The 14,796-nt window shown below is 39.3% G+C and overlaps 1 protein-coding gene across 1 annotated transcript; it reads right to left on the bottom strand.

Annotated features, from left to right (window-relative positions):
• Positions 1-8,050: 8,050 nt before the first annotated feature.
• On the bottom strand, positions 8,051-13,372 carry LOC145877144 (uncharacterized). Its single transcript, XM_082972434.1, has 3 exons — positions 13,357-13,372; positions 8,251-9,388; positions 8,051-8,060 (listed from the first exon to the last, which is right to left on the bottom strand). The coding sequence occupies exons 1-3, from the start codon at positions 13,370-13,372 to the stop codon at positions 8,051-8,053; spliced, it is 1,164 nt and encodes a 387-aa protein (XP_082828560.1).
• Positions 13,373-14,796: the final 1,424 nt, after the last annotated feature.

Here is a 14,796-nt window from a genome sequence, read left to right as displayed (position 1 = left end):
CTACTGTAATGGTCCATGATACAAAGTGGCTCAGTGACTCGTGTTTGCATCTCAATGTGAAAAAAACTGTTTGCATGTTCTTCACAAAGAGGGCAACAGATGCTACTGAGCCAGATGTCTATGTGTCAGGGGAGAAGCTCCAGGTGGTATCTGATTTTAAGTACCTTGGAATCATACTTGATTCCAACCTCTCTTTTAAAAAGCATGTGAAAAAGGTAATTCAAATAACCAAATTCAACCTAGCTAATTTCCGATTTATACAAAATTGTTTGACCACAGAGGTAGCAAGACTGTACTTCAAATCGATGATACTCCCCCACTTAACATACTGCTTGACTAGTTGGACCCAAGCTTGCTATACAACATTAAAACCTATTCAGTCTGTCTACAAACAGGCTCTCAAAGTGCTCGATAGGAAGCCCAATAGCCATCATCACTGTTACATCCTCAGAAAGCATGAGCTCCTGAGTTGGGAAAATCTGGTGCAATACACCGACGCATGTCTTGTATTCAAGATCCTAAATGGCCTGGCTCCCCCTCCACTCAGTATTTTTGTTAAACAGAAAATCCAAACATATGGCAGCAGATCCACAAGGTCTGCCATGAGAGGTGACTGTATAGTTCCCTTAAGGAAAAGCACCTTTAGTAAATCCGCTTTCTCTGTGAGAGCGTCCCATGTCTGGAATACACTGCCATCAGACACACATAACTGCACCACATATCACACTTTCACAAAATGCATGAAGACATGGCTAAAGGTTAATCAGATTTGTGAACATAATCCCTAGCTGTGTATTGTCGCTTTCCATGTTGTCTGTTGTCTGTAGCTTGTGAGGTGTGGAAACACTTTGTTGTTTTTATGGATTTTGTCTTGTTGCTTTTTGTTCTATGTTGCTCTGTCTGTATGCTACATCTTGCTTGTCCTATGTTGCTCTGTCTGTATGCTATGTCTTCCTTGTCCTATGTTACTCTGCGTGTGCTCACTGTTCTATGATTGTCTATATTGTAATTGTTTTTAATAACCTGCCCAGGGACTGCGGTTGAAAATTAGCCGGCTGGCTAAAACCGGCACTTTTACTGAAACGTTGATTAATGTGCACTGTCCCTGTAAAAATAAAATAAACTCAAACTCAATAATGCAGATATCTCACCTCTAGTTGTTGTACTCTTCTTGTGGTTACATTTCCATTGAATTCACTGCAAATTGCAGCCCAACCCGCTTGTTCTACTGCTCAGTAGCAGCAGTGTGGTTTTTACCTTCAATAACTGGATGGTTTGACAACATTTGTTTTGGAGCATTTTTTCACGCACACTAAAGTCTTTTTGAACTAATTATTTTTGCCTCTGCCGTTGTTTCGTCTCAAGATTCACACCAGTATTGTTTTTTTCTATTCCGGGTTTTAATGAGCACCATTAGACCAACAGCATGTGTTCATACTGAACCTAATCAGGATTAACCCAGGTGTTCATACTGAACCTAATCAGGATTAACCCAGGTGTTCATACTGAACCTAATCAGGATTAACCCAGGTGTTCATACTGAACCTAATCAGGATTAACCCAGGTGCTCAGACTGAACCTAATCAGGATTAACCCAGGTGTTCTCATTTAGGCTTACTTACCTTACTCCAGTCTCCGACTAACTAAGCCAAATTTATGCCACGTTCAGGAAAGCTACTTAAATGTCCTAGTTTAACAAGTCCTGGCTGAATCTAAGCCCTGCAGGGTCTGAATGAAACCTAATGTCCAGTGGGATTGGTCTGTTTGATCCAATTGTTTGTTTCAGTTTACAGTTGTTGAATCCTTTGACATATTGTTGATTTCAAAACTTTTCAGTTTCAACAAATGCATTGGGTTGGTTGAAAAGTGGTACTGTTTTGACGTAGTGGAAGATATACTGAATTGATACTGTTTTTCATACTAAGATGGACTAAAATATGTGCTCATTGGTTATGCAAGAGGGCGGCAGGTAGCCTAGTGGTTAGAGCTGACAAGGTAAACATATGTTGTTCTGCCCCTGAACAAGGCAGTTAACCCACTGTTCCCTGGTAGGCAATCATTGTAAATAAGAATTTGTTCTTAACTGACGTGCCTAGTTAAATAAATGTAAAATAAAATGTAAAAAAAATTAAGTCTGTTGATTTTCATTCATTGGGTTAATTTCTTTTGCAATATGTTCAAATCAAATCAAGCTTTATTTACACAGCACATTTCAGACATGGATGCTTCACAGGAAAAAACAAATAAAAAACAATGAAAATTAACAAAATAAACTGAAATATTTAGTACACAACAAACAGAAGACTAACAACTGAAAGACTAATGAGCACCCTAAGGAAATGCCATTGATTAAAATATTAACAATTGGATGCAATATTCAATCATAACGAGATGGACAAGCAAGCACAGGTGTAACACATTGACTAACGAGGTGACACCAATCAGTGCGTCCTACGTGCTAACGAGCTATACAGTGGGGAGAACAAGTATTTGATACACTGCCGATTTTGCAGGTTTTCCTACTTACAAAGCATGTAGAGGTCTATAATTGTTATCATAGGTACACTTCAACTGTGAGAGAAGGAATCTAAAACAAAAATCCAGAAAATCACATTGTAATTAATTTGCATTTTATTGCATGACATAAGTATTTGATCACCTACCAACCAGTAAGAATTACGGCTCTCACAGACCTGTTAGTTTTTCTTTAAGAAGCCCTCCTGTTCTCCACTCATTACCTGTATTAACTGCGCCTGTTTGAACTCGTTACCTGTATAAAAGACACCTGTCCACACACTCAATCAAACAGACTCCAACCTCTGCACAATGGCCAAGACCAGAGAGCTGTGTAAGGACATCAGGGATGAAATTGTAGACCTGAACAAGGCTGGGATGGGCTACAGGACAATAGGCAAGCAGCTTGGTGAGAAGGCAACAACTGTTGCCGCAATTATTAGAAAATGGAAGAAGTTCAAGATGACGGTCAATCACCATCGGTCTGGGGCTCCATGCAAGATCTCACCTCGTGGGGCATCAATGATCATGAGGAAGGTGAGGGATCAGCCCAGAACTACACGGCAGGACCTGGTCAATGACCTGAAGAGAGCTCGGACCACAGTCTCAAAGAAAACCATTAGGTACACACTATGCCGTCATGGATTAAAATCCTGCAGCGCACGCAAGGTCCCCCTGCTCAAGCCAGCGCATGTCCAGGCCCGTCTGAAGTTTGCCAATGACCATCTGGATGATCCAGAGGAGGAATGGGAGAAGGTCATGTGGTCTGATGAGACAAAAATAGAGCCTCAGTAAGAGCATTGCCTCAGTAAGAGCATTGAAGATGGGTCGTGGCTGGGTCTTCCAGCATGACAACGACCCGAAAAACACACAGCCAGGGCAACTAAGGAGTGGCTCCGTAAGAAGCATCTCAAGGTCCTGGAGTGGCCTAGCCAGTCTCCAGACCTGAACCCAATAGAAAATCTTTGGAGGGAGCTGAAAGTCCGTATTGCCCAGCGACAGCCCCAAAACCTAAAGGATCTGGAGAAGGTCTGTATGGAGGAGTGGGCCAAAATCCCTGCTGCAGTGTGTGCAAACCTGGTCAAGAACTACAGGAAACGTATGATCTCTGTAATTGCAAACAAAGGTTTCTGTACCAAATATTAAGTTCTGCTTTTCTGATGTATCAAAAACTTATGTTATGCAATAAAATGCAAATTAATTACACAAAAATCATACAATGTGATTTTCTGGATTTTTGTTTTATTCCGTCTCTCACAGTTGAAGTGTACCTATGATAAAAATAACAGACCACTACATGCTTGTAAGTAGGAAAACCTGCAAAATCGGCAGTGTATCAAATACTTGTTCTCCCCACTGTACGTGCTGACACGCTAGACGTGCTAACGAGCTAGACGTGCTAAAGTCCAACCTCAAAATCAAATCAAATCAAATTTATTTATATAGCCCTTCGTACATCAGCTGATATCTCAAAGTGCTGTACAGAAACCCAGCCTAATACCCCAAACAGCAAGCAATGCATGTGAAAGAAGCACGGTGGCTAGGAAAAACTCCCTAGAAAGGCCAAAAACCTAGGAAGAAACCTAGAGAGGAACCAGGCTATGAGGGGTGGCCAGTCCTCTTCTGGCTGTGCCGGGTGAATATTATAACAGAACATGGTCAAGATGTTAAAATGTTCATAAATGACCAGCATGGTCAAATAATAATAATCATAGTAGTTGTCGAGGGTGCAACAAGCACGTCCGGTGAACAGGTCAGGGTTCCGTAGCCGCAGGCAGAACAGTTGAAACTGGAGCAGCAGCATGGCCAGGTGGACTGGGGACAGCAAGGAGTCATCATGCCAGGTAGTCCTGAGGCATGGTCCTAGGGCTCAGGTCCTCCGAGAGAAAGAAAGAAAGAAAGAAAGAGAGAATTAGAGAGAGCATATTTACATTCACACAGGACACCGGATAAGACAAGAGAATACTCCAGATGTAACAGACTGACCCTAGCCCCCCGACACATAAACTACTGCAGCATAAATACTGGAGGCTGAGACAGGAGGGATCAGAAGACACTGTGGCCCCATCCGATGACAGCCCCGGACAGGGCCAAACAGGCAGGATATAACCCCACCCACTTTGCCAAAGCACAGCCCCCACACCACTAGAGGGATGTCTACAACCACCAACTTACCGTCCGAAGACAAGGCCGAGTATAGCCCACAAAGATCTCCGCCATGGCACAACCCAAGGGGGGGGGGGGGGGCGCCAACCCAGACAGGAAGACCACGTCAGTGACTCAACCCACTCAAGTGACGCACCCCTCCCATGGACGGCATGGAAGAACACCAGTAAGTCAGTGACTCAACCCCTGTAATAGGGTTAGAGGCAGAGAATCCCAGTGGAAAGAGGGGAACCGGCAAGGCAGAGACAGCAAGGGCGGTTCGTTGCTCCAGCCTTTCCGTTCACCTTCACACTCCTGGGCCAGACTATACTTAATCATAGGACCTACTGAAGAGATAAGTCTTCAGTAAAGACTTAAAGGTTGAGACTGAGTCTGCGTCTCTCACATGGGTAGGCAGACCATTCCATAAAAATGGAGCTCTATAGGAGAAAGCCCTACCTCCAGCCGTTTGCTTAGAAATTCTAGGGACAATTAGGAGTCCTGCGTCTTGTGACCGTAGCGTACGTGTAGGTATGTACGGCAGGACCAAATCGGAAAGATAGGTAGGAGCAAGCCCATGTAATGCTTTGTAGGTTAGCAGTAAAACCTTGAAATCAGCCCTTGCCTTAACAGGAAGCCAGTGTAGGGAGGCTAGCACTGGAGTAATATGATCAAATTTTTTGGTTCTAGTCAGGATTCTAGCAGCCGTATTTAGCACTAACTGAAGTTTGTTTAGTGCTTTATCCGGGTAGCCGGAAAGTAGAGCATTGCAGTAGTCGAGCCTAGAAGTAACAAACGCATGGATTAATTTTTCTGCGTCATTTTTGGACAGAAAGTTTCAGATTTTTGCAATGTTACGTAGATGGAAAAAAGCTGTCCTTGAAACAGTCTTGATATGTTCTTCAAAAGAGAGATCAGGGTCCAGAGTAACGCCGAGGTCCTTCACTGTTTTTTTTGAGACGACTGTACAACCATCCAGATTAATTGTCAGATTCAACAGAAGATCTCTTTGTTTCTTGGGACCTAGAACAAGCATCTCTGTTTTGTCCGAGTTTAAAAGTAGAAAGTTCGCAGCCATCCACTTCCTTATGTCTGAAACACAGGCTTCTAGCGAGGGCAATTTTGGGGCTTCACCATGTTTCATTGAAATGTACAGCTGTGTGTCGTCCGCATAGCAGTGAAATTTAACATTATGTTTTCGAATGACATCCCCAAGAGGTAAAATATATAGTGAAAACAATAGTGGTCCTAAAACGGAACCTTGAGGAACACCGAAATTTACAATTGATTTGTCAGAGGACAAACCATTCACAGAGACAAACTGATATCTTTCCGACAGATAAGATCTAAACCAGGCCAGAACTTGTCCATGTAGACCAATTTGGGTTTCCAATCTCTCCAAAAGAATGTGGTGATCGATGGTATCAAAAGCGGCACTAAGATCTAGGAGCACGAGGACAGATGCAGAGCCTCGGTCTGATGACATTAAAAGGTCATTTACCACCTTCACAAGTGCAGTCTCAGTGCTATGATGGGGTCTAAAACCAGACTGAAGCGTTTCGTATACATTGTTTGTCTTCAGGAAGGCAGTGAGTTGCTTTGCAACAGCTTTTTCTAAAATTTTTGAGAGGAATGGAAGATTCGATATAGGCCGATAGTTTTTTATAATTTCTGGGTCAAGATTCGGCTTTTTCAAGAGAGGCTTTATTACTGCCACTTTTAGTGAGCTTGGTACACATCCGGTGGATAGAGAGCCATTTCTAAATGGAAAAACCAAAGCCTGTAACACCTTCTCCTTTAAGACAACAAATACATCCTATATTTTTGTTGGACAAGTTTGCTCACCACCAACAGAAAACAACTTCCGTTTCACATTATATTCTACTACAATGCTTCACCTTCTACAATATAAACATGGTGTCTACTGGCTGTCAACAATTAAAAAAAATAAAAACCGCGCGATTCTAAATAATAATATACAATCCTATTATTTTTCTCCTTTTTCTTTCTATAGAATCCTAAAACTCACTAGCTTCTAGAACTCTCGTCTTCATAAAACTCACTAGCTTCTAGAACTCTCCTCTTCCTAAAACTCACTAGCTTCTAGAACTCTCATCTTCCTAAAACTCACTAGCTTCTAGAACTCTTGTCCCCTTGGAACGAGCCCAAACAAAACTCATCTCCAATATGGAAAAACATGCAGTCAAAATAAATTGTGATCCATGGCAACGCACTGGCTAAACACAAAATAAAAATATTTTTGACTGCCCACCCTTGAGACAATCAGCAACCAAGTTGTCCTTACCACAGACATGTCTGATTTCAAGAGGAAACTCCTGCAATATCCGTAGTAACTTTCCACCTCACTGCAGAGCTTCTCTCTCTTTTCAGGGTTCACTAGATAGGCATGTTGTTGGATCGGGGCCCAGTCCCCAATGTCATGCTCTAGTACATTTGGGTTGGCACATCTGAGAATGAACCCTGATATTATAAAAGCAGGGCAACAATGTCAATATAATTGTACCCAAAAATTGTCAGTTGGTTGCATTAATAATTATGATTACTAAATGTTACATGAAATGTAAATATTAAATATTTGGTTGCATAGTCTACTTTCAACAGCTTTTCAATGACATGCTGCTAGGTGGGATATCCCCAATGTCAAAACACAGTTTTAATGTGTCCAAATCAATAACTAATATGCAGAAACAGTTTGTGATATATTGAAAACCTAAACATAAAATGTGATATGTACACAAACATCTGCCACAATAATCATATTACATGTATTTTTTTAACAAGCACCTTATAAACTGCACAAGCACCAGAAACGCTGTTGTTTTGACAAGTAGCAATAAATCACTGATATCGATTAGGGGGGAAATCAGGTTGTACGTGCTGTTGAAACTAACACAACTAAAGAAACACATGGAAATGGGAGATATATTTTACCTCACTGATTAGAGGACAACCTGCAGAAGACAGTCAGCTACATTTTGGATAGATGCATTTAAATGTAGGGGTCGCTAAACAAAGGAACACAACACTTATTTGTCATAACTCGATCGATATCATGCTAAAATCATTTGTGTGACAGAAGGGAGATGAGGTTGCTCATCCTGTTAAAACTAACAGCTCAAAAACCACACGGAATCTGGGAATAATGTGTACATCCCTGGTTAGAGGAGAATTTGTAGAAAACAGCTATGTACATTTTGAAGGGTTGCATTTTGATTCAAGTGGGTCACCAACATGGTAAGAGTAACACAACTAAACACAAAAAACAACTTTCAATTCAGAGCCTGGATTTTCCCCCTGATGCTAATATCCAAATCATGTTGAAATCAATTGATAAAGGGGCAAACGTTTAGGCTTCTACATTGTGAAATTATTAAAATCTCCTACAACAATATGTTAACATTTTACATTATGCCATTAATTCATTGATATCATGAAACAACTCCTTCATGTATGTATTTTCTGATATTTGATCTGAGATCTGCTACGAGATTTCTCTCCTGTGTGTGTTCTCTGTGTTGTACAAGGCTATTTGACTTAGTAAAACTCTTCCTACATCGATTAGAGCTATACGTTTTCTCTCCTGTGTGTGTTCTCTGGTGTAATATCAGGCTGGTTGAATGACTAAAACTCTTCCCACATTGAGTACAGCTATACGGTTTCTCTCCTGTGTGTGTTCTCTGGTGTGATATCAGGCTGGTTGAATGACTAAAACTCTTCCCACATTGAGTACAGCTATACGATTTCTCTCCTGTGTGTGTTCTCTGGTGTGATATCAGGCTGGTTGAATGACTAAAACTCTTCCCACATTGAGTACAGCTATAAAGTTTCTCTCCTGTGTGTATTCTCTGGTGTCGAATCAGACTGCTAGATCTAGCAAAAATATTCCCACATTGATCACAGCTATACGATTTCTCTCCTGTGTGTGTTCTCTGGTGTGATATCAGGTTTCTTAGCTGAGTAAAACTCTTCCCACATTGAGTACAGCTAAAATATTTCTCTCCTGTGTGTATTCTCTGGTGTGATATCAGGCTAGTTGAATGACTAAAACTCTTCTCACATTGAGTACAGCTATACGATTTCTCTCCTGTGTGTGTTCTCTGGTGTGATATCATGTTGCTTAGCTGAGTAAAACTCTTCCCACATTGATCACAGCTATAAGATTTCGGTCCTGTGTGTATTCTCTGGTGTACTGTCAGATCGCCAGATGAAACAAAACTCTTCCCACATTGATTACAGCTATAAAGTTTCTCTCCTGTGTGTATTCTCTGGTGTCGAATCAGACTGCTAGATCTAGCAAAAAAATTCCCACATTGATCACAGCTATACGCTTTCTCTCCTGTGTGGATTCTCTGGTGTAGAGTAAGATTTCTATATGTAGTAACACTCTTCCCACATTGATCACAGCTAAAAGACTTCTCTCCTGTGTGTGTTCTCTGGTGTACTGTCAGACCAGTAGATGAAACAAAACTCTTCCCACATTGAGTACAGCTATAAGGTTTCTCTCCTGTGTGGATTCTCTGATGAATTTTAATGCCTGATGAGGAGGTGAATCTCTTCCCACAGTCAGAGCAGCAGTGAGTTTTCTTCCCTGTGGGTCTCTGCTGGTGTTTCTTGAGGAGTTCTGATCTGGAGAGACTCGTCTCTGCCTCGTCAGCATCATGAGGTTGTTGAGGCTCCCCAGAGGACCCACGGTAGTCACGTCTCTCTCCTGTGTGAACAACAAAGTCAGACAGATGATTAAAGGCCCAAAACAGCGTAATCCACTGTATAAGGTGATGCCAACAGTGTAGCCATGATGTACAACAACTGACGTCTGTATTGAATGTTAAAATGATTTAACAATTGTCTTAAAATGAGCAAGAATAGTCATATTTAGTCTTGTTTTCACATTAGTAGTAAAACAGATGATTGTAGGCAAGAAATAAATTATTAAAGTTGTTGAAACCCTAAGCAATGTGCCAGACGACTTTTGGTCTCCAATATAGGCCCCTTTCTGTGTTTGCTAAAATTGCGGCACGAGGGCAAAGCACACAATTTGGTTGCAGAAACTCATCCCTGCTAATGAGGAAACCACTAGTTATGGATGTAGTATATCTGGTAATGAGGAAACCACTAGTTATGGATGTAGTATATCTGGTAATGAGGAAACCACTAGTTATGGATGTAGTATATCTGGTAATGAGGAAACCACTAGTTATGGATGTAGTATATCTGGTAATGAGGAAACCACTAGTTATGGATGTAGTGTATCTACATGGAGCAAAAATGGTGAGCGAAGATTTTCGTTTTTCACAATGTATTCTGAATATTACAGCGCAAGATCAGGAGTGCTACTCAAGGAAACTCACATTAAGCTCTGTGTCTATTCACTAATTCACCACCGCGGGGAAAACTGAGGGAGTTCTCATAGGCTGACAGCAAAATTAGCCTCCTTTTACAGGTTGCTTATGAGTGTATTTCACATTACTTTTGGATTATAATTGTAAGGCTCGTTTGAATGTCCTGCTTAATAGGTTTGTGTTATTGTCTAAAATGTTCTACTTTATATTTAAAAACAACTTCAACCAGTAAAATGCTCATTGGCTAGATTTCCATCAGCCTGACAATGAGGGTTTGTACACTAAGTGTTAAACAAATTGGCCCATAACTTCACCAAACAATAACAGACCTATTGTAGGACCCATAACAATAACATAGACCTAGGAATAGAAATCATTGAATTTTTCAGGTGAAACATGGAAACTAAAATGTCTGTCATGACATTTCATAACCTGATCACCAGATAATTTGGTGAATAATCCCACTAGGCTACTCTGTGATGTGTTGTCATTCTAAATGTCCTGAATAAAGGAAAATAGCTCTCTGTGTTGTACAACAGCCTATCCATCAAGGAACAGTTCTCTACACATTATGAGCTAAGTATCTCTGTGTCCAGACAGACTAATGAGACCCTACTGTAAATCAAGCAGACAATAACACATTATAAACATCAATTTGTTAGGAATGTTGGATCCAACGTGGAGCACAGCATAACTGTCTTTACCAGAGTAATGAATGAAGAAGCACTTTGGTTGTTGTTGCATGTGGTGATGTTTGTCATGTGACTGTCATTCAGAAAATGATTTCCTGGATCAGCTGATGATAGTTGAACATGTGACTGTAACTAAACAGCTAAAGTATTAAGAATTATGTGTAATTATTGAAGAACAGCATTAATGACAGTATCCATTTGGGTGTTGTCAATAAAGTTAAGGTGACTCCCGGTAAGAACCATTGGATTTAGCAGCGTAATATTTCATTGGCCTTTTCAGGTGTGATTTTAGATCCTTCAACCGAAGTCGCGACTCCCAATAGTATGTTGTACCAAAGTTGACTTACCCTGAAGGGAACTACACTGCCATAAATACAAGGAAAGTCAAGTAGTCTTGTATTTTTTATTATTTTTTATTACAAATCCGGCAAGGCACCAACTTTGAGAAGGGTTTAAAACAAAGGTTTCAAACAATTTATAAATGTTACTGAATGTAGGTATGTTTCTCCTTTAATGTAATGGCATTGAAAATAAATGGAAAAAGGCGAATAGCTGTGTTTGAATACCCATACTAACATACTGTATAATACATACTTAATGAGTACATACTACATACTATTAGTTAATTCTAGTATACTGTAACTGCATATTTAATGAGTATATACTACATACTATTAGATAATTGTAGTATACTGTAACTACATACTTAATGAGTATATACTACATACTATTAGTTAATTCTAGTATACTGTAACTGCATATTTAATGAGTATATACTACATACTATTAGATAATTGTAGTATACTGTAACTACATACTTAATGAGTACATACTACATACTATTAGTTAATTGTAGTATACTGTAACTACATACTTAATGAGTACATACTACATACTATTAGTTAATTGTAGTATACTGTAACTACATACTTAATGAGTATATACTACATACTATTAGTTAATTGTAGCAAACTGTAACTACATACTTAATGAGTATATACTACATACTATTAGTTAATTGTAGTATACTGTAACTACATACTTAATGAGTATATACTACATACTATTAGATAATTGTAGTATACTGTAACTACATACTTAATGAGTACATACTACATACTATTAGTTAATTGTAGTATACTGTAACTACATACTTAATGAGTACATACTACATACTATTAGTTAATTGTAGTATACTGTAACTACATACTTAATGAGTATATACTACATACTATTAGTTAATTGTAGCAAACTGTAACTACATACTTAATGAGTATATACTACATACTATTAGTTAATTGTAGTATACTGTAACTACATACTTAATGAGTATATACTACATACTATTAGTTAATTGTAGTATACTGTAACTACATACTTAATGAGTATATACTACATACTATTAGTTAATTGTAGTATACTGTATACTACATACTTAATGAGTATATACTACATATTATTAGTTAATTGTAGTATACTGTATACTACATACTTAATGAGTATATACTACATACTATTAGTTAATTGTAGTATACTGTAACTACATACTTAATGAGTATATACTACATACTATTAGTTAATTGTAGTACACTGTAACTACATACTTAATGAGTATATACTACATACTATTAGTTAATTGTAGTATACTGTATACTACATACTTAATGAGTATATACTACATACTATTAGTTAATTGTAGTAAACTGTAACCGAACCGTTTCCTTTCAGTTGAGCGCTCTTCTCCTGTCTACCGGAAGTTTATGCTGTTGCTATGCAACCTCTTGCTAGCTAGTTAGCATAACACATTACTAGTTAGACATTTTACGACTTCAGGTGTGTTTTTAAATTAAATCTTGAATACCAGAGTACTTCATAAATTCAGTCCGTTGTCAGTTTGTAAATTCAGCCCGTTTCGCTCTCGGAGCCACTGGACGCTCCGGCAGAGGAGTTGGGTTGATTTGACCGTTCTGACCTTAGCTTGCTAGCTACTTCCAGACACAAATGAGACTCTGACCATTTTACTCGCCCTAGCAGAGCTGGTTAGGCAGTTTTCATGTTATCCAGGGTGACTGTAACTGTGCTGCTGGTAAACATTTAAATTACGGTTTATGTTGCCTACCTTTACTGACACCTGGACATATTCAACGGGTGTTGAGCGCTAGTAAATTCATTATTCTGCTCTCTGGTACTCAGACGAGAGTGCTCTGAAATCAGAGTAGATAGTCAGAGTGAATTTATGAAAGCATCCGAATGTCCATTGAGAAAGCACAACGACTATACCGTTTAGCTAAGCTAAGAATGACGGGTATAATCATGTTAATAAACGTTGGGTAGTTAGTTAGATAGAATATAGTTAATATACTGGCAAGTTTGATGTACGTGAGGAACCTGGTTAAATACCGATACATACTGCTGTAATAACATGCTAACAAATTGTCAGCCAAAATAACGTGTAAGGTAAGTTATTTGAAAATACATTACTTTATTAAATTTTCTTAACATTTGTCATAATTAGTTAAAACAATGAATTTGTATCGGCTCTCGTTGGACTTCGGCTGAATATTTTCCGCCATTTTCTACAAATCTGAAAACACTGTGAAGCCACGCCCATTTCCTGAAGAATTGCATTATGGGCCATTACGTACTGCGTGTTAACGTCATATTATGGCGAATTTAGTACGACATCCGGGAACTTTTGGCATACTAACTATATCAAACTATGACCAATAAGCATACTATATACTCAGTTAACATCACAAATAGTAGGGTTAGTATGAGTATTCTAACACAGCTAATGACTTATCAACAGCTCTAACAATTTGACCCCCACAGGAAATCTACACTGGCAGTTATAGAAATACCAATTTGCCATTGATTCTTGAAGAATATAACTTATAAACGCCTCAAATGTTTCAACTTTATTACCCCACCAGAAACCAAAACATAAGCTCGTATAACGCCACTGTTTGTTAACAAGCACTGTATACCCTTAATCTTGTTTAAAACTATCATTTTGACCTTATGGCCAGCCAGTCTTTGTATTCATAGTGTAGTGAATTCAGTGGGTATCCCTGAGCTGAACTCAAACCTGGGTCCATCAACTGTCAAGCCAACACCTTATAACTGTTACACCAAGATGTCTGAACTTCTTGACGAGGTTGCTATGTGTTGGGTTACGGTTGCTACAATAGCTTTCTCTATGAATTTGAGAGTAGTTACACTTCTCCTTCCCCCATCCCTCAGCTGTTTACCAAACCAAGTCTCTGGGCAGCCGTTTTGTTACTGTTTAAATCCTAGGTTACCCCTATAAAATAGCTGCACATCTATCAACCAATCTGCAGTTCAAACAATAACAAAGCTGTCATTCCTCCACTGTTTTGGTTATAAGATGATGATGGGGCTGGAGAAATGTAACTACTCTCAAATTCATAGACAGACCTACGGACGCAAGGACTGACCATCCATGATATCAACATTATAGTTTTAACCATGTTGAGTGTTTACAGTGTTTGTTTATCATTTAAATTGTTTCTAAACATTGGAGTAAAAAAAGCTTATTTGGGGTTCTGATGGGGTACAACAGTTGAACTAAGCTCGTGAGGCATGTGTTATATTCTTCAAGAATCAATGGCTATAAATAAATCATTTAAAAAGTCTAAATATGGATGTAGCTATTGTGTAACCGATGTGAAATTGCTAGTAAGTTAGCGGTGGTGCGCGCTAATAGCATTTCAATCAGTGACGTCACTCGCTCTGAGACTTGAAGTAGGGTTTCCCCTTCTCTTCGTCTTCTTCCAATGTGACAGCAATCTCCTCCTCTTTCATCCCAAAAACAGCATTCTCCTCTTTCTCTTCCTCTTCTCCTCTTTCTCTTCTTTAACAGTAACATCCTCTTTCACTCTGAACGCGTCTTTCTCTTCTTCTTTCACGGTAACAGCCTCACCCTTTACTTGTTTTTGTATTGTGACCTCCTCTTTCACGACAACATTCAGCCACAGATCCTCTTCCTCCGTCCAGCAGACCTCTTCTTTAGCAGGAGGAGAGTAGCTTAGTGAACTCATGGTCGGGGATGTTAGCTAGCTAGG

The sequence above is a fragment of the Salmo salar genome, unplaced genomic scaffold (assembly GCF_965601325.2).
Source record: "Salmo salar unplaced genomic scaffold, fSalSal1 ptg000691l, whole genome shotgun sequence".
Taxonomy (NCBI): Eukaryota; Metazoa; Chordata; class Actinopteri; order Salmoniformes; family Salmonidae; genus Salmo; species Salmo salar.
The sequence above is the reverse complement of the archived record's forward strand: the minus strand, read 5'-3'. Positions and strand labels throughout refer to the sequence as shown.